General features: G+C 46.0%; 4 protein-coding genes across 4 annotated transcripts; 3 read left to right on the plus strand and 1 right to left on the minus strand.

Annotated features, from left to right (window-relative positions):
- The first annotated feature begins 2,359 nt into the window (after positions 1-2,359).
- Positions 2,360-4,072, plus strand: LOC124653986 (protein transport protein SEC13 homolog B-like). The gene is made up of 2 exons (XM_047193034.1): positions 2,360-2,510; positions 2,858-4,072. The coding sequence occupies exon 2, from the start codon at positions 2,919-2,921 to the stop codon at positions 3,834-3,836; it is 918 nt and encodes a 305-aa protein (XP_047048990.1). The 5' UTR covers positions 2,360-2,510; positions 2,858-2,918; the 3' UTR covers positions 3,837-4,072.
- Positions 4,073-4,522: 450 nt separating this feature from the next.
- LOC124652679 lies at positions 4,523-7,438 on the plus strand. The gene is made up of 8 exons (XM_047191719.1): positions 4,523-4,753; positions 5,411-5,462; positions 5,552-5,600; positions 6,124-6,219; positions 6,460-6,513; positions 6,583-6,648; positions 6,838-6,916; positions 7,073-7,438. Exons 1-8 carry the CDS (start codon positions 4,538-4,540, stop codon positions 7,148-7,150), a joined length of 690 nt encoding a protein of 229 aa, XP_047047675.1. The 5' UTR covers positions 4,523-4,537; the 3' UTR covers positions 7,151-7,438.
- A 1,728-nt stretch (positions 7,439-9,166) lies between these two features.
- LOC124656944 (O-fucosyltransferase 35-like) lies at positions 9,167-14,862 on the plus strand. Its single transcript, XM_047195591.1, has 9 exons — positions 9,167-9,637; positions 11,599-11,724; positions 11,817-11,886; positions 11,977-12,047; positions 12,133-12,221; positions 12,310-12,442; positions 12,525-12,757; positions 13,550-14,026; positions 14,181-14,862. The coding sequence occupies exons 1-9, from the start codon at positions 9,167-9,169 to the stop codon at positions 14,380-14,382; spliced, it is 1,872 nt and encodes a 623-aa protein (XP_047051547.1). The 3' UTR covers positions 14,383-14,862.
- A 544-nt stretch (positions 14,863-15,406) lies between these two features.
- On the minus strand, positions 15,407-17,948 carry LOC124656945 (F-box/FBD/LRR-repeat protein At1g13570-like). Its single transcript, XM_047195592.1, has 4 exons — positions 17,130-17,948; positions 16,563-16,715; positions 16,184-16,463; positions 15,407-15,420 (listed from the first exon to the last, which is right to left on the minus strand). The coding sequence occupies exons 1-4, from the start codon at positions 17,946-17,948 to the stop codon at positions 15,407-15,409; spliced, it is 1,266 nt and encodes a 421-aa protein (XP_047051548.1).
- Positions 17,949-19,579: the final 1,631 nt, after the last annotated feature.

The following is a 19,579-nucleotide window of genomic DNA, read 5'->3' on the forward strand; positions in this document are numbered from 1 at the left end:
ATGAATAGAAGCTCCCGTAGACATCAGGGGGCACTTCCCCGTCCCGGCAGGGTGCCGGAACAGAGACTTCTGTCCCCCGAAACGGAGTTTCGCGATGGTGACGGCGCCCCTGGAGTCTTTCTGGAGTTTCGTCTAACCCCCCGTGCGTTTTTAGGTCGAAGGCAATAAGTAGTCCGAAGGAGGGCGTCGGAGGCCAGCCGAGGCCGCCACACACTAGGGCCGCGCGCCCCCCTCCTGGGCCGCGCCGGCCTAGCGTGTGGGGCCCTCGGGCCCCCACCGGCTTGCCCTTCGGCTCCGTCGATATTCTGGGAAAATAGGACCTTTCGCATAAATTCCGAGGATTTTCCTGAAAGTTGGATTTCTGCACAAAAACGAGACACCGGAAGCAGTTCTGCTGAAAACAGCGTTAGTCCGTGTTAGTTGCATCCAAAATACACAAATTAGAGGCAAAACAATAGCAAAAGTGTTCGGGAAAGTAGATACGTTTTGGACGTATCACACCACTCCTACCATTGCTAGGATTGACAATTTTGAAATCCATGTTTAACCTCTTCCTCAGACAATCTGCCGGATACGCATCAAGGTGTGTTTTCGACAAAAACATCACCTCGGGGTCACATCGCCTCTTCACATCGGCGAGAGCTCGAACTGTCGGGGTGTTACCCAAGCCCTGACAGTTCAGACCAAAGATCCTCATTGCGACCGGACGGAGGCCTCCAGGGACCCCGCCGATCCTAGTGAAGTGGAGTCACCTCCAACCTTCTTTGTTCTTTTTTTCCGATCTTTTCCTTCATCAACCTCAGTATCATCAGTAAGAGTCTGTCCTTCTATAGCCATAGCCCCTGCAAGATTGGCTTTGTCATTTTCCTTTTCTACTTCAGTATCAGATAAATCCTCCCCATTCATATCAAGAGATCTTTTTGCATTTGGATTTGGGGTCTCACGTGAATCAACCTCCATCTCCTTTGTTTTCCCTGGACTAGAAGCAGTATCCTCAAGGTCCCCATCTATCGGCCTGGGCTTTTGGCCGATTGCATTATGCCTCCAGGGAGCCAACATCGCTTGTGCCCTCCCAGCATGCTCAGTTCCTCTACCAAACCTTGCTCCATCCCAGCCCCGGCCGTATCTGCCAGTACCACTGCCACGACCTCCTCCACGACCCAGACCAACACCACGGCCGTGCCATGTTTCCCAATCTGCCTTTAAGAAGTCGCCCCATTTAAGCTGTGTCTCATCATGCTCACCTGAGCCACATTCTAGGTGGGTATGCCCAAAGAATCCGCAAGCCCCATAGAACCTAGGAATCTTTTCGTATTTCACTTGGTAAAATTCACGTTGGCCAGTTCTAGAGATGGTTACAAACCGGGCCAAAAGCTTCCTGACATCCAACTTTATTAGAACACGAACAAAATTTCCCATGCCATTCGTATTAGTCTCCGCTTTGAGAGCCTTTCCAACTTTTTTCTCCGTAAGGTTCTTGATTAGAGCTTCACTACGGTAGCCAATTGGCAATTTATGGATTTGAACCTGAAGTAATTTAGGTCAATCAAATCAGGTGACATTAGTCCGTCATACTCCTCAATACAAACAGCGTTCCGTCGGAATAACCAAGGTCCTCCATCCTTAACTTTAAGCCAATCTCCCAAGCAGAAACATTGTACTGTAAAGAGATTTCCCTCTAGATGGCGAAACTCAATTTGCTGTGCCGGAGACTAAGCGTTCCTCATATGTTGCTCAAAAGTAAGAGGGCTAAAAGGGTTTGTTGTATGTACCTTGACCAAAGCCATCCACTTCAGTCCTTGTTTCGGAGCTGATCGCTCTTCCTCAAACACTAAATCATCAAGTTCATCTTCTTCAATACCCAGACGATGCATCATCTCTCCGATCGTCTCATCTTTCTTGCACCCCGACCCACTGGCCTGATTCGAAGATTGCCCCGGCGTCGCCATGGCAAACCACCAGACGAGCCCGAGAGATGCCGCGCTTAAGCCAAGTCCCGTCCTTCCCTAGATCAGAAGCCTCCACGTCGATCTGAAAGCGATTGTTTTCGAGCCTCACCTCCGACGGATCACGGTGGCGGAGTCGTAAACCCTAGTCGCTCTGTCGCCAGAGCCCTAGGTCGAAAACAAATTTGAGACGGATCCATTTTATCACATTATTTAATCACATTGGATTTCTTAAAGAAAAGTGTTCGTTCTATTACAAATCACATTGGATTTCTTAAAGAAAAAGGACAAATATGCCCATTTGGGCCTCCTTTGGGCTTAGGCCAGTCCAGTCTGTCTCATCCATTACCCATTACCCCATTGGGCCAGGTTGTAATGTGGACCTGTCCTAACATGGTGTGTCGACCCAACCACGGCGACTCGGCGAGCCAGATCCGTTCGCCGGCTCTCTTCTCCGTGGTTCTGATTAGCGGCGGGGGACGACGCCCAAGCCCTACCTCCTGCTAACTCCGGCGACAAGGAGGTCTCGCGTCGTCAACTACGGCGACAGCCGCGCCGCTTACGGTGAGTCGGATTCCTCCCTTCCACCACATGCGACGCCCACGGCTCTGCCTCCCCCAAATCCGATTCACACGGGAAATTTTGATGCAGATTCTAATCACGTATGCGCTTGTACTAGTTTTTCTTATCGACTTTGACATGACAACAATCCCGTACACCGCACTAGTTCTCTATCCGTTTCGAGGAGACCGATATGTTCATCATTAGTGGATCAGATTTGGACGAGTCAAAAGGGATCACAAGATTTACTCTTTTACAATTTTGTATTGCTGTTTGCTTTACTCCCTCCTATGAAAGGAAACATGGACGAGGATTTTGTAATTTATTCATGCTTTGTTTCAATGAAACAGGTTTTCGTAACAGGAGAAGATTTTTGGGGTGCTTAGCTGCTGGGTTTGACCCATTGTGAAGATGCCTCCCCACAAGATAGAAACCGGGCACCAGGATGTGGTGCACGATGTTGTCATGGATTACTACGGTAAGCGTGTCGCGACGGCCTCCTCGGACAACACCATCAAGGTCATCGGCGTCAGTGGCAACTCACACCAGCTGCTCGCAACTCTCAGCGGGCACCAGGGGCCAGTCTGGCAGGTAGCGTGGGCTCATCCCAAGTTCGGCTCCATGATCGCGTCCTGCGGGTACGATAGCCGCGTCATCATCTGGAAGGAAGGCAACAAGCCCGATGAGTGGGTTCAGGCGCATACGTTCACTGAGCACAAGTCCTCTGTCAACTCCATTGCGTGGGCGCCTCATGAGCTTGGGCTGTGCTTAGCCTGTGGGTCGTCTGACGGGAACATCTCAGTCTTCACGGCTCGCTCTGATGGTGTCTGGGACACTTCGCGCATTGACCAGGCGCATCCAGTGGGGGTGACATCCGTCTCCTGGGCTCCAGCAATGGCCCCTGGTTCCCTGATCACCACAGGACCTTCTGGCCAGTTTGAGTATGTTCAGAAACTTGCATCTGGTGGTTGTGATAACACTGTCAAGGTATGGAAGCTCACCAATGGAAGCTGGAGGATGGATTGCTTCCCTGCTCTCCAGATGCACAAGGACTGGGTGAGGGATGTAGCCTGGGCTCCAAACCTCGGCCTTCCAAAATCTACGATCGCCAGCGCCTCTCAGGATGGAACTGTTGTCATCTGGACCGAACCGAAGGAAGGCGAGCAGTGGCAAGGCAGGGTTCTGCATGACTTCGAAGCCCCTGTGTGGAGGGTGTCGTGGTCGCTGACTGGGAACATTCTGGCTGCTTCTGATGGCAATAACAATGTGACCCTGTGGAAGGAAGCTGTTGATGGCGAATGGCAGCAAGTGACGGCTGTTGAGCCCTAGGCAGTCAGATTGTTTGTTCGGGTTGCTACCTATACAATGATTATTGTCTCACTTTGATGTATGGTAGCTTCAAAATTGAATTGGCTATCAGAGATCTATTCCTCCCCTCCTGTTTCTCTAAAGTTTTTTTTTGTCATTGCCATGATTTCTTACCGTGGTTTCGCTGTCAAACATGTGTGATAAGAATGATGTTGGGATAGAAATCATTAATATAGACTCTTAAGTGTTGTGCTTTATGGCATCGTGTATATTCAGTAAAGTGTTTATCCTATCCCGTGTAATTCCATTGTTAAATTCTTGAAGAAGTCTGAATGAAACAGAAAGCAAAGGCACAGTTGCTAGGCCTGTGAGTGTACACAAACAACGCTTCTGATTGGAAGTCATGTACAGAATTTTACCTCTCCCGGCGCCTGAAGGAATCACCATGAGTTCTTTTTCAGAAAAAAAACGTAGAGCATTCCCAGCTCTATGTTAACTTGAAAGTTCAGGAATGGAAGTTCGATCGAGAACTTTTACCTCTGTCGCTTGAACGGATCACCATGAAAGTTTCTGAGAAATCGTAGAGCATTCTCAGGTCGCAGTAACCAGACCACGCAGGCAGTAGCAGTGTAGCACGGCGCCACGGCCACACCCACGGGCATACATATCCATCAGCTCCCAACGCGCTACCTGGCTACCTCCACCTTGACCCGGCACGGAACATGCGGTCGTCGGCGTCGTTTCCGCCGCCACCCACCGCCGGCGCGCGGCCCAACACCACCGTATCCTCGCCCCCTGCTGTCTCCTCGCGCGGTCTCATCTCGCTTTCCGGCGCCTCGAGGGCTGTATCCGGTTCCTTCCAGCAACGGCGAGCATCCCCTATCACCGGAAGGCCGCGCGTGCTGAGTCCCATCCGATGTTCTGATAGCTCAGGCGAGGTAGCGAATTTTCTGACTCGATCATTCCTAATCAAATGCTAATAGATATGAATAGATTTCCTTTTCGGTTGGACTATATTGGGAGGGATGCTGTCTCTCTAATCACTATATTAACTATTCATTCTAGGCTCAGTTTATCAGTGTTGATATGACCTTTCTTAGAGATCTAGGTCAGCTCATTTGCGGAGATATGAATATGCTGGAGCGGATGGTTTCTACTTATTACCCTGTTTATTAGTTCAGGAATTAGTTAATTGCCACAAGAAAATCTTGTTTGTTTGGATAGCACAGTATCCAGTTAATAAGATTTTCTTGAGTCTCATCTTTCATATGTTAGCAATAACCCTTTTGTTCTCATATGGAAAATTTAGCTTTTTATTTATTAAAGATTGTTTGTGCATATCGTCCAGTTGAGTTAATTTGATGTGAAAATGGGAACAGGAATAGAAAAATCATGGGAATTTGATAAGGAACAAAGGATTGCAAAACACGTGAAAATTCCAATGAAATGTCGTGTCGGTAGAACACGAGGAAATTGCAGCATTGTTAAGTAAGCCACTAATTTGGGGAATAAGAGATCACTAAAATGCATTTTAAAAAAAACATTTCATTACATGTTTCTGTTGATGTATATGCTGATATGCATCTCCTTGTTAGGTTGACGCACTCAATATTGAAGAAACCAAGCAGCCACTAGGAAGCTCCACTGGTATGACATTTGTGAGAAGTACTCACTTTGCTTCACCAATCCACATTTCAGGATAGGGCTGAACTGTTGTTTCCTTTTCTTTCATACAGGCACAAGAAATTATGGCAAAGATATTTTGAGATTTTTCCAACCCAAAGAGTATTCACAACTAACTGTAAATCCAAAGACAGTAATACATCTTTTGTTTTATGTTGTTCTCATGGTATAGTTCTTCAGTAGTTATGTACATGCATTTAATAAGTTCAACAGTTAAGCTTGTACTGTGCACTAGAATGTACTCAGTCAAAGAGGCAGAAGTCATCACATAAGTTGGTTCTCCTGTATTTATCTGGCTTCGCGTGAAATACAGAATTGTCTTTTAGTTTTATGCAAATATATGTTGGAAGAAAAATAAATTGCTTGGATGGGAGGCTGGGGCCAAGATATAGCATAGTGGCAGCATGAGCAGTAACCTTGAATGTATTACAAAAGAACTTAACATGATCTGTTTTTCTCATGAATATCTGTTTTTGAGTCTAGCAAATGCCAGTTTCCATCTCTCAGCACTTCTCATGAATTATTATATCAATAATACTTGAAATGAAGTGCGCCCAGTGTACTCTTTTAATCTTATGAGATAAGGTGATAGTTCATCATTCCTCATGTCATGTTGCTGGTTCAGGTTGCTAGAAAAATTAAAGAGATATGGTGCTGCTGGAGTTTTGGCATATGGACTGCTTAATACCGTGTATTATGTCACAACCTTTTTATTAGTTTGGTAAGTAAATGCACGGTTGGTGACGCCGTGCTGGTTTTACATAAGTTTTATCTTTATGGGATCGTTACTTTCGAAAGCAACATTTTGTTTTGTAACATCAAATGTGAAGTTGGCAACTCATTGGTCATGATTCACTTAAACACTTGTTTCACTTCATGCATTTCAATGCGCCAAAACAACTGCATATATACAATAGGAGAACTGGGTGGGAAGGGAGTTATTCAACGACTTACTTTTCAGGTTCCGCTTTTCTCCTGCTCCTGGTAGAATGGGTTATGCTGCGGCAGTTGAGAGGTAAACCGTTGCAAAATCTGTCTTTTCCAGCAGTTCTTGTAATAATGTATTCTAAACAAACTAAAGCAGGTTTCTTAAATTAATGGCAATGGTGTGGGCTGGCAGTCAAGTTACTAAAGTTCTTCGGGCAGGAGGGTAAGTCGGTATCCAACTTATTGTATAACCTGTTTAATCAATCAGTGTAGTGAAGCATAGCTGGCTATTACTTTTTAGTGGGTACTTGAGGAACATCCTCGTGCACACACCTCTTTAAATTTTAGAGAATGTATGGTTCGAAATACGTTGCCCTGTATCCTGAAAGATGGTTCATTTGGTATATTCCAGAGCCCTGGCAATGGCTCCGTTTGTTGACAGAGGGCTAAAATGGTTCACAATCAAGTTCAATTTCAAGTCAGAGGGAAAGGTAAACATGAAGCAACCCCTTCAAATTCTATTTTAAGCAATCCTTGCAAACTCCCTTCTGAGGGTGAAACAGTTCCTTCAAACCAAAAGGAGCAGCATGTGTTAGGTTTAGTCACTGATCTTCTAACCGTTTTGTGTTACATTTACCATATTGTAGGCATTTGCCACAATCGTAGGGCTGTGCTTTGCACTTGCTGCTGTCATGTTCGTTGGATTAACAGTACTTTGGGCATAGCGCATCTGTTGCTGAGGGCTGAGGGATCATGGCAAGATGCTGCGGAGGTATAGGGGCATAGGTTTCCAGACTTAACTAATTGGTGTACGACACCTTCAACATAAATATATTCATGTATCAAGATCCTGTCGGGCTTGTGTTTAGACCTAGTGCAAACTGAGCAGCTTGTGGTGTGGAAATGTAATCTGTTCTGATGTTCAGAAAGCCCCTGGATTGAAACATCATCATGCTCTTCTAGCCGGTTTGCAACTTTTTGTTGATCAAATAAGAACTCTATTTCCCCCCTTTAATCACTTCAATTTGAGAACCAGTCTCAGGATGAATAAGAGGGTAGAGTATGAACATGTGCATCTATGATATATGTTGCACTCGGTGTTTTCCGCCACCTCCCCCATCCCTCGTGGTAAGTCCCGTACAACGCCTCACGCTAATCCTCAGCCATGTACACGGAGGTCCCCTCTAGACCGCCTCGAACGCCTCCTGCGGGTGATCTCTGCCGTGCCCACGTCCTCCGGAAAGCGGACGCGCACCATCTCGCTGATCGTCACCCAGGTGTCACCTCGGTTAGGCATGGTTGCTTCCTAGGGTTTGGCCGTCCACCGCGTCGTTCCTCTCATGACCATGGCGGGAAACGAGCAATCGCACGCCGGGGGAAGCCGGCAGGGTGGTTGGCGACGGGGCATGCCACCATTAATTACATCGCATACCATGAGGATGGGGGATGAGTCGTTTGCGATGAATTGCATCCACACTCGCCATAATGTCTCACCGGCTCAGCACCGCCTACGCCATGTTGGACCGCAACGGCCGCACGCCGTTGGCGTGCTGCAGCCCGAGCCGCTTCGGACGGCAACTCTAACAACTAGGAGTTCAATGAGTGGAACGAGGTGTTCATGGCGAACGCGAGGCCGAGGTTGCGGAGGAGGAGGCACAGTGGGCCGTGTAGGAGCCGGTGGTCCTGAAGCAATTGGGGATCCTTAGGCTCCTTCAACATGGGACATGACCAAAGGACCAGAGCCCTTGTCCTTGAGGACACCAACGTGGCCATCCTCCGAGATCCCGCGCGATTGGGTGGCGAGTAGGCTAGGTTTTAGCTAAAACTTAGCCGTTTTCATTCAACTTTGTAATATGTAACTGAACTTAAATGAAACTTGCCGTCTCTGTTTGAATTTGCCTTGACCCTAAAAATTACAGAGGTCGCCAATGTGGGCTTCCCCTCGCCAAATAAAGGTAGCAGGTGTCTGACACCTCTAATAAGACACTATCGACACATCTGCCAACATCTATTTAGTACGTGTTGGTGAAAATGATCCAACTCTGAAAACAGAACACTTCCGCTAGTTGTTGGAGATCCCTTACATTCCAGGAATCCCACTATCCAAGTGGCTAGTAATAAGAAAGAAAAAAAAGTCATGCATGTTGCCGCAATACTCCAAGTGGTGGCAGTATACAAATAGTTCGACCAGCGGACAGCGATAGCTCGTGAGCCTGATTAAACCAAGAGTAGAAAAAACCAGAAGCACGTGAAACATTTTGCGCGTCCTTCAAAGTAAACGCTAGCTCGTTCCGTTCGTCTCGCACCCATCCAGATGCACGCACCATGCTACAGCGCGGGGGGTGGGGCCCACGTGACGAAGCCGACTTTTCCGCCGTTCGGACAAAAACGGCCTTTAATCACCTCATCGCACGGAAAGGAAAGAAGAGGAGAATAATCATCGGACGCGTCCAAATGGCAACGCCGTAATTGTGGCCTCCGGTTCCGGTCCGACCGTTTCCGCGCCCCTTCCCACTACGCGCAGTCGCGCCCTGCCGTCTCCTTCACGCCTCACCTCACCTCACTCCCCCTTTCACTGCCCAACCGAGCTCCATTAATGGCGCCTCCCCTAATCTAGCAATCACGTCATACTATAACATCGCCACCAAGTCGGGGTACGCCGAACCTAGCCCGCCACCAGTTCCAGGGTCGAGCTAGTACGTCCTCGGAGGGGACTGCCTCCTGGAGCTTCCCCACGCCACATGGGCTACCAACCCAAGCACGGCGCCACCGGCGGCGGAGGCGCCGGTGACCACCTGCCGCGCCTGCACAGCCCCCGCGTCGGCGTCGGCGGCTCCATGACCCGCCGCGCCAGCTCATTCAAGCGCTGCGCCCCCGGCGGCGAGATCGAGCTGCAGATCACCGGCTCCCCGCGCTCGCCGCGGGCCGACGCCCTCGGCAGCCCGCCCTCCGACGCCGCGGAGACCTCCTCCTCCAGCTCCTACACCTCCGGCGCCGGCCACCAGCAGCAGCAGCAGCTCCGGTTCCGGCTCTTCAAGCGCCCGGGCTCCATCGGCACCGCGGGGGAGGTCGTGCTGGGGCTGGGCGTCCGGGAGCGGAGGAGGCTCGGCAACCTGCTCTTCTTCGCCTTCTGCGGCGTCTGCCTCCTCCTCGGCGTCGCCAAGATCTGGGCCGGCGGCCGGGCCGCCCTGCCGGCTGGCGACGATCTGCAGGTATGGAAACTTGCGTTCTGCTTTACGCTGCTAGCTGCCATCTGGTAGTAATGTTCCTTCTTTAGGATCGATCAACACCACGTGGTGCTCCGAGAACTCTGCATTTGTTTCTCGCTTCTTTAGTTCTTACCACGAATACGTATGTACGTTCTTGCAAAGTAGTAATAACTTGCAATGACCACTCACATTCTGAATTGAAACCTTGCAACTCAGCCACCGGCGTAATGTTCTAACTTCTACCATATTTCAACGTTCTGGAAAAGACAAAAGGGGTGGAAAGAGAGATCTGATGGGATCGAATTCTCACTGTCTGATATTGAAAATGTAGCAAGAACGTGGGCGTGTTTCTGTAGTGTTGTACTGCGATTGCTCCAGTGTACAACCCCCGCCCCCAAACTCAGAGCAAACTTGAACACAAGGACGGCTGAGGTCACTTGATACCCCTTAGTTATTAATACTAAACGGGTATGCGTAGCCTTGTATAAAACCCATATGGCCCAACTAAATTGTACGAATATGTTGCATACGCATGTATATGGTTATGTACGTACGCGGATCATTGGCGGCGACTCTTCCACGCGGTGGTGGTCGTGGCCGCCAGGCGGGAGGGATGACAAGGTGGTGCTGGACGGCCACGAGCCACTGTCTGTCCGTCGCGTTGCGAACGAGACTAGCCAGACTGTCTCGCGGTTCCTGCACCGGACTGCCTCATAGTGTAATGCCACGCTGAAGCAGTTGGTCTGCTTGAAGAACCGCTAGATTGGTTCCTTGTCTTCCTTCAGCTTGAGCTATATAGCTCTATTTGGAACTCCGCAAGCACGGGTGTTTTAGCAGACACTTAACCTTTTAGAGGACGTTTCCTCACTTGTTGTAGGTTTGGAGCCCTTCTCAAGTTGGTTTACTATTAAAACACTTGCCACTTTGGTACTTGTAGTTGTTGGCTGTTGGTTGTTGTAGAGTTGGGCAGAATATTCTTTATGTCCATAGGATCTCAGGAAGTACGCTTTACTGTCTTATTCCATGGAGTATAATGTGCTAGTAGGTGTGCTTAGTTGGGTTTATTCAGATCAAACATCTATGATTCCAGAACTTCATTGCTAAATTATCCCACCGGTTCCAAATTGTCCTTAGCTCTGGTTCTAGATAGTGCTTTGACGATGCAAATTTTAATAAAAAACTATATACACATGGTGCTTTTTAGTGTGCCTAGCCAAGCTATTCAACAAAGAAATTAGCTGCTAACATGTGATATAATATCTACTCATAGTGTGGATATACTGCATCTATGAGTCTGCTGTCGCAATATTAAAATGTTCCATTGCTGGTTACTCAAGAGGAAATTATGGTCGAAACTAATAATAATAACATGATAGTGTGTAGAGCCACAACTGGGCATTTTTTAATTGGCAGAATCAAGCAATATCAAGTTGAAAATTGCATCAGGTTTCATAAGACTAATCTTCTCATTTAGGGCCCTGACCAACCAGAACTAGATGGAGAGATAATTCCTCAGTTGCTCATAAAAGGATATTGTACACCTGATCTTTAATACCTTGTCCTCTTTTTGCAAATGTCCGCATTTACGTTAAAAGTTCGCAGCTATCACCTATCTTTTCTTTGATTACATTTGTATTAGTAGCTGCGATATTGGAAGCTGATGATAAATCCAATTTGTGCATATATTGCAAGTATGGGTTATATACTTTCGATTGACTTTAGTGTAGGGTAAAAATCTACATGATAGTATTGTGCTTGGCCTGTATTCTTTTCCCAGTTATATTATGAATATGATGAGCTATTGAGCTTATTCAATTATTTTGACATCGCATGAAGTTTATATGACTGGACATAGCTGTTATCCCAAGTTATTGACTCAATCTACAACTCTACGTCGTAACATTTAGGAATGAAATGCTTTCGTGCTAAAGTGTAACCTAGCTGTCTTTTGTGCATGATTCTAGGATCTCTCTGTTTCCTTCAGTGATAAAGGGCATCACCACTTCGGGTACATGGGAGGGAAAGAGCGCGACAGGATGTTGATGACAGTTGAATCTAGCATTGGTGAAAGACAAGGCAGTGTGGGTGAGGCAAGTAATATATCGCTGCTAGATCTATTCCTTTGTTGATACCATAATTAGTGAAAATAACATTTGTTTCTCTTTTTTTATGCTTCGTATAGGCCTCTGATGTCTGGTCCCAGCCAAGCAGTGCAAACTTCAGACAATGTATTGTTTCAAACTCTCATAAAAGTAGGTTGGTTTCTATCTCTTAGATACGTTTGTTTATCATTCTTTGACACCTCTGTTAACTGATATGCCTGCCTGTTCTTGATTGTATAGAGCAAGATTCTCGCACGAATGGCTACATTCTCATAAACGCAAATGGAGGCTTGAACCAAATGAGATTTGGGGTGTGATTGCTATCCTATATATTGATTTTTTTTTGTAGCTATTATAATTCCTTGGCCTGATATCTGATTATTTTTCACATATCAGATATGTGATATGGTTGCTGTTGCTAAGATTTTGAAGGCAACATTGGTTCTACCTTCACTTGATCATACATCCTACTGGGCAGATGACAGGTTAGCCCCTTTGACCTTAACTCTTCAGTCTTCATCCATTGTAGGTTCAGTGTGCTCCTTATAACTATTGTGCTCCTCAATTCTGTAGTGAATTTAAGGATCTTTTTAATTGGAGACACTTCATTGAGTCACTGAAAGAAGACATTGATATTGTTGAAACGCTACCTCCTGCATACAAGCAAATCGAACCTATGGCTAAAGCTCCAATATCCTGGTCAAAGGTTAAAACTAGATATTTTTTGATCCATATAATTTTACATTGATATATGTTGGAAACAGTCACTCACTATTTTATCTTGACAGGTGAATTATTACAGAGATGAAATACTCCCGCTCTTGAAGAAACACAAAGTCCTTTACTTCACACATACAGATTCTCGTTTAGCAAATAATGAGCTTCCTAGTTATATTCAGAAACTAAGATGCCGAGTTAACTATAGATCTTTGAAATATTCTCATACAATCGAAGATCTTGGTACTACCTTAGTTTCGAGGATGCACCAGGATGGAATCCCATATCTTGCTCTTCATCTAAGGCAAGTTTTATGCTCCTACATTTATCTCAGTATGCTCTTGTCTGCACTATTTTTTGTTGTTTTGCATACTTACTTACCGACATTGTTCTCTTAGTAAGTATTTTTTTTCATCCTAATTATCGCAATTTGTGTTGTAGCTGCAGCTTTTATCATTTCAGTCATACCAAGGAATGAAATATTGGTTTGCCTGTCTCCAAATATACTGCAAGTAGAATGGGCTTGAGCATATTGTTTTTTTGTTGGCACATTAATCGTTCTGTCTATGGTAGCTTCTACCACAAGTTAATCAACCGTTGATCTCTTCAGTAAAGATAGGTGTCCTTGTGAACCTTGAAGTGCAGTGGGTCTCATTGCGGTGATGTTTTATTGATAAAATAGGTTGCCTATGTAAATCACTGGTCAATGATGTTAGGCGTGATACTTGACAGGCATTTCACAAAATAATCTTGTGAAGAAAGTTTTGGATTGCTTCAACTAGGTTGCGAAGTTCTACTCTTGAGTTCTTATAACTATAGCAGCAAACCATGCGACACAACCATTTTGCTAAAATTCCAGAAGTTTTGAGCTGTGTTGTAGCTCTTGTAGCTCTTATCTTGAAATCTTTCATAACATATAATGACTTACTGAACTCTTTTTAGATGCACCATTTAGCAAGCTTACAGGTGAGAAACCATGCACTAGTATACATTATGGTATTCACTTGCACGAAAATAAGATGGGCTAACATCTGAGTTGTTAGTTATTCTTTATTTACAATGAGATTTTCTAAATTAACAATACTAATTTTTGCAGGTATGAGAAGGATATGCTAGCTTTTACTGGTTGTAGTCATGGCTTGACATCGGATGAGGAAGAGGAGTTGCAAAAGATGCGTTATGAGGTCAGTCATTGGAAAGAGAAAGAAATTAACGGAACCGAGAGAAGAAGCATCGGTGGATGTCCTCTGACTCCAAGGGAAACTTCACTTCTGTTGAAGGGATTGGGTTTCACACGAAGCACCAGAATTTACTTAGTTGCAGGTGAAGCTTTTGGGAATGGAAGCATGCAAGCGCTGCTGGACGATTTTCCCAATATCTATTCTCATTCTACCCTTGCAACAGAAGAGGAACTTGAGCCCTTCAAAAATCACCAAAACATGCTTGCTGGTCTTGACTATAGTGTAGCTCTTCAGAGTGATGTCTTTATGTACACATACGATGGAAACATGGCAAAAGCTGTACAAGGCCATAGGCGTTTCGAGGACTTCAGGAAGACAATTAACCCAGATAGGTAACACCTTTTTCCTATGGTCATTCTTCTACAACCAATGACCCAACAGGCAGAAACCCAATTTTATGTGTTGCATTTTTTTCCCCTTATAAGAAGCACTATATGTTATGGTTTTGGGTTTCCACTCTTTTCTCAATGTATAGAGCTCTTGCAGGATGGATTTTGTGAATTTGGTAGATGAATTTGATGAAGGAAGGATCGATTGGGACAAATTCAGTTCAGAAGTGAAAAGGTTGCACAAAGATAGAACAGGAGCTCCATATTTTCGGGAGCCTGGAGAATTCCCAAAGCTAGAGGAGTCTTTCTTCGCAAACCCCATGCCGGGCTGTATATGTGAAAAACATAGTGAACAATGAACAAGTAATCCAGCCCAGTCGATGGTTCTCTGACAAACTGCCTGAGGCCCTCTGCTTCCTGCCAGCTGCAGCATGTACGCTGATCATTCATTGTCGAGACATGGGGCATTTCCACATCCATTTTCAAGAGCATCCCCTGAAGCTCAATGCAAGCAGATGATCAAAATGCGGAAGCAATTGGCGGTGGCAAACTAATTCCCATACAACCAGAGCACATGGAGATCCAGCAGATCACAGTGATTTGCGGCAGTATATAATTACCTACATTGTCTGAGTATACCTAGGTTATTCTTGGTATATGTTTATTTTTTGTTGCACTTATAGTGTGCACATTATTGCTGCTGCTAAGTTGCATTTTGTCTAGAAAACATTGGATATATGCAGATGTTCGCATGGGGGTTGCCTTGTGCCCTTATGTGTACAACTGAAAATTTTGACACGTGTATTTTTACCCAGATATATACAGAAGTATACCACTTAGATCTTGCAGGAGGCTTGTGGCAGCAAAATGCAAGTAACAAAACATGGTTATTGCATAATCTAATGTGCTACCAGAAACATTTCCGTGGTTCCTGAGTTATGTGCAGAAGGCTGTGTGCCGAGAATTACCCAAGAAATGGTAACAATGAAGGGTAATGGTGCCCATACATTATGGTTACGTCACTATTTGTCAGCATAAGTATCCCATTCGTGAAGCTCTTGCAAACACACCTGTAAGGAATTTAAGCTAGTGATCCAATAGCAACCTGTAAGTTCTCAGAAATTTGAAACAATACATAATAAGAGGTTTTTCCAAGGAGATTGTTGCAGGCCGTTCACTCGTACAAGGATTACTTGTGACCAAAGCAGAGCTTATAGTTGCTCCTGACAGGAGCTATTTTCTTCACGATGCATATCTAGCCTCCAAGGGTCCGTAGTTAGAGAAGGCCAAAAGAGGTGTTACACCATCTTGTGCAAGTGAGCCACCTAATTGTATGCACCCACTCCCAGCAAGACACAAAAGATACTGTCTCCGCCTAACAATTTATTCGATCACACCTGCAAAAAGATAGCAGTCAATATGAATTTAAGCGACTCGTTACACGATATTAAGCAGGTGATAAAAATATCAGACTAGTGAAGAATTAGCAGCATATGGTAGTTCACAGATCTACAGTGCATTCAGTGAAACATGAAACTCGAATGTCAGGTTCCCGCTGGAGTCAACAAGGAGCTAGAAAACTGCCAATTTTTTGTACATCCACATGCTTCAGCACAATGCTATCACTGTGGATCCCAATGTGCAGTACAAACCTATGTCAGCTGTCAAGACACGCAGCCAGATTATCACTTAATGGTCTGTTCAGTGGCCGATGTTAAAATATGCACTTCTGTCTTGTTTTAATTTTCTTTTTGTAAAGAATGAAGGGAGGTTGTTAGCACTAGACGGCAACTAAGCAAAGACAGATACTAGCACAAAACCCATGTTCTTTATGTGATGATTATGGAATCCAACCAGAAGGTAGTCATTTGGAAAAGATAATCAACGACTCCATTTATTTTCTAAACAAACAAACAAGTCATGATCTTGTAAAGAAAGCTTGGATGGATCCAATCTCCTCTCACATGATTCTTGTATTACCATCCATCCCTTCCTCCTAAGCATCAATGCCATTCTCCCGGGTATTGATAATAGTACTCATACAGTCATACTTGAAATAACCCAATGACTAATTTTAGTTATGAAATTAATGTTATACTCCATATTTTTTTGGAGGAAATACATGATAGTATAAATGACTAAAATTTGAAGGTTCTTTACCATTAAAGAAGACTTGAGCATGAGGTGAAGCCCTTCTGTATGTCATTAGTTCACATAGAGCATCCTCGTTAAACTTTGAGCTTAAGCAACCAAGTCTAAGATGCATTGTGCGAAGAACTTTTGCTTTCGATAAAACGAGCTCGATAAAACACATTTCATTTGACAACCAGCCAATGTCATATATTTTCACAACCTGAAGGTTGGCACAAAAGGCATCAGTCAATTGTGTATCTTGATACACTGCATTTGCTTCAATTCCATCCACGTCACGACGGTCGATCTTGAAACAAAAAAAATGTCAAACACCAAACATAGCAGCGATCACCTCCAAGCACCAAAAAAATATGATAGTTTGCAAGGGGGTGTTCTGAGTTCATACCGTGATTTCAAGTTCTTCTAGATTAGGAGCATTCGTTAGTAAGCAAAAGGTTGACAGAATGGCAGGCCTCTCACAGAAGTGTGTCCAGAGGATTAAACTCTTTAAGTTGTTAAAGGTACATGGAAGTGTTTCCATCAAATGACCGTTGGTTAGCTGTAAAATAAAAACAAACATTGTGAATCTCAATGCAAAGGTGAGTTAGGTGAACTATTGCAAAACTGGCATTATTAGCTTCACTAAAAAAGGTTATTGTCATAATACTAAAACGATCAGATTTTTTTAAAGCACATGTAGGCACCGTGTGTATATCTTCAGAACAAAGGAACAATTACACAGCTGCTTTTAGAACAAGGAAACCCACTCATAAAAAGAATTGAGCAGGCTACAACGAGAAATGTTCCAATGCCTTGGAACTGAAGATCAATTCAAGTACTAATATAAGCACCAAGCATTCAGTTTCCATTTTGAGAATCTTTTAATCAGAAAACAATCTGTAGCATCAATTAATAAGAACACTAATTGCGATACAAATCAAAATAATAAGAGGTAAGGAAAAAAAGAATGTACCGGTGGCAGTGGGTAGCTTGTATGGAGACTGAGCTTCCTAACTGGAGCAAACCTGGCAATGAATCCTTGGAAATCGCCAGAGCTCACATAGTTAACCAAATCGATGCTGGCTTCATCAAGGCATGGCAGATCCGCAATTCGCCAGCCATAACAAGCCATACAATTTATCGTAAGGCTCCGTAGGCTTGGTCCCCCAATCACCCACTCGTTTGAGCCATCGCCGCGGATACTCAGAAATGACAGATTTAGGGTATTAAGCAAGGGTGACGCACCAAGAATTGCTTCCAGCAGGCTCTCCCCATTCTCGGGGAATCTGGCTAAGTATAGTTTTAGCTCCTCAAGCACAGGGAAACTAGTGAATCCCACTGGGAGAGGTGGTATGCAGCATTGGTGCAGCTCCAGGTACACGAGTTGGGTGCATAAGAAGACAGAGGAGTGGAGGTTGAAGTCGGGGAGGTAGGGAGAGCATTGGAGGTTAATAGACTTGACGGCGCGGTTGTAGAGGGCGATGAGCCAGTCGGCGACGCGGGTTAAGGAGTGCTCGTCGAGATAGAAGGAGAAATGCGAGATGTGGCCGGGGTAACGAACAAGAAGGCGGTCGACAGCCACCGGGGGTGTGCCACGCTTGTCGAGGAAGGAGAGGGAGATGGAGGGGAGGGCCTCCCACCGGCGGCGCCAGGCGCGAGAGAGGGCGGAGGTGCGGACGGCGTCCCGGAGGTCGAGACGGGTGAGGATGCAGTCGAGAAGGGGCGGCGGGAGGGAGGTCAGCAGATCCGCCGCCGGCTCGCTCGACCGCGCGCGGTGGCACGGTGGCGCCATTTATCAGTACTGTGAGCCTGTGACCCTAGTGTTAGGGTTTCCTTCTAAAAGTTGGGGTCACTCCTCGCAACATTTCATCGAGGAGAGGAGAGGAGAAGACCCCTCCCGCTTTTGCATCAATAGATTTCTTTAAACGTAGTAGGCCTTCAGGTTTCTAAATTTGCAATCGTATAATTAATCGCACCTCCCGCGCGCCTCGTTTTCCTCGCACCGGATTGATCGCGTGGCGTCGCGTCTCGTTCTGTTTTGCGGGCCGGCCGGCAGGGTGGAACGCGTGCGCGTGTATGTACGGCGTGACGCGTAAACATGGATCTCAGCAGGAGTCGAGTCGGTCGTCACGTTCCACCAAAATCAAAATCAAAATCAAAATCGGAACGCAACAACCAGCTGCTCACGAATTAATCAACCACATACTACATACTCTAATCTCGCGCCGTGCGCCAGCAGAGCCGAGACATAAATGGAGATCCTTTTTCCTCGCAATTCAACACAAGGGTACCACGAGACGAGAGAGGGCAACGGGCATAAAACTCCCGCGCGCTGCCATCTCCACCGGGTGCCAATCCTTGTACCGCGACACAGCAGGGGAAGGATGCCGGCCCGCGCACGCATCCATCCATCGATCGATCGATCAGTAAACCGTAAACAACCACGCGCGCAACTAAATTCGGCAGCTGGCGTGCACATGCATGGAGCCATCACCGTACTAATCTGTCCCGCTTCTTTCTTCTTTTTTTCTCTCTCGATCAAGACTAGCTAGCTCCAATAGCTGGGCGTGTATTGGCACATGCAGCGACATCACCTTCACATATTTAAATCACAAGAACTAATTAAAGGGGAGGGAAGCCAAGTGCATGTATGGGCACGCGCACACGATCATCCAAGCTCAAGGAACCCCTCGGTTATCTATCTCTCTATTCATTTCTTTGGCACCGACTTGATCTCTCAACCGCGCACGACGTCTCGGTTTTCTCTCTCCTTCTTCCCGCCCCTACCTCCCTCCAAATTTCAAACCTAGCTCTAACCAGCTGCCCCTCCACTACCTATAAGTACAAGGCCATGGCCACCATGCCGCGCGTCGGCTATCGCGCGACTTGTGACTTTGGACTTTGGCGACGGCGACCAAACCAGAGGAGAGGGCGCTTTCGCATCGGCTGGGATGAGCTAGCAGACGGCGGAGGTGAGGAGAGCACCGTCAGCAAGGGCCTCAGCGTGACTTGAGACACCTTCAGTACATTTTCCAACACAACGACGACAACTCGCCAGGACCAGACCAGACCCACAGGAGAGGCCACTCTCTATCGGCTGGGATGCCTGGTTGCTGGCGGCGGCGGCGGCGAGCTGGGAGAGCTCCTGGAGGTTGAGCGCGAGGCGGAGGGCATGGAGCGCTGCCGACTCCATCAGCTCTCCTCCATTTCCTCTGCCGGGTTGCTTTGCTTTGGTGGCAAATCGATCACACAATAAATTTAAACAACAGCACCTCACACTCACTCGACTGGGAGATTTGTGTTCGTACGGAGCAAGCATGCTTTGTCGATCTCTTCCTCTTCTTGTGTTCCTAAGAATACAATTCAATTATCTTGCACAGAATTCCTTCACCAAACAAATTCTAGGAAAGGATATTTTCAGGA

Source organism: Lolium rigidum, chromosome 5 (genome assembly GCF_022539505.1).
Source record: "Lolium rigidum isolate FL_2022 chromosome 5, APGP_CSIRO_Lrig_0.1, whole genome shotgun sequence".
NCBI lineage: Eukaryota > Viridiplantae > Streptophyta > Magnoliopsida > Poales > Poaceae > Lolium > Lolium rigidum.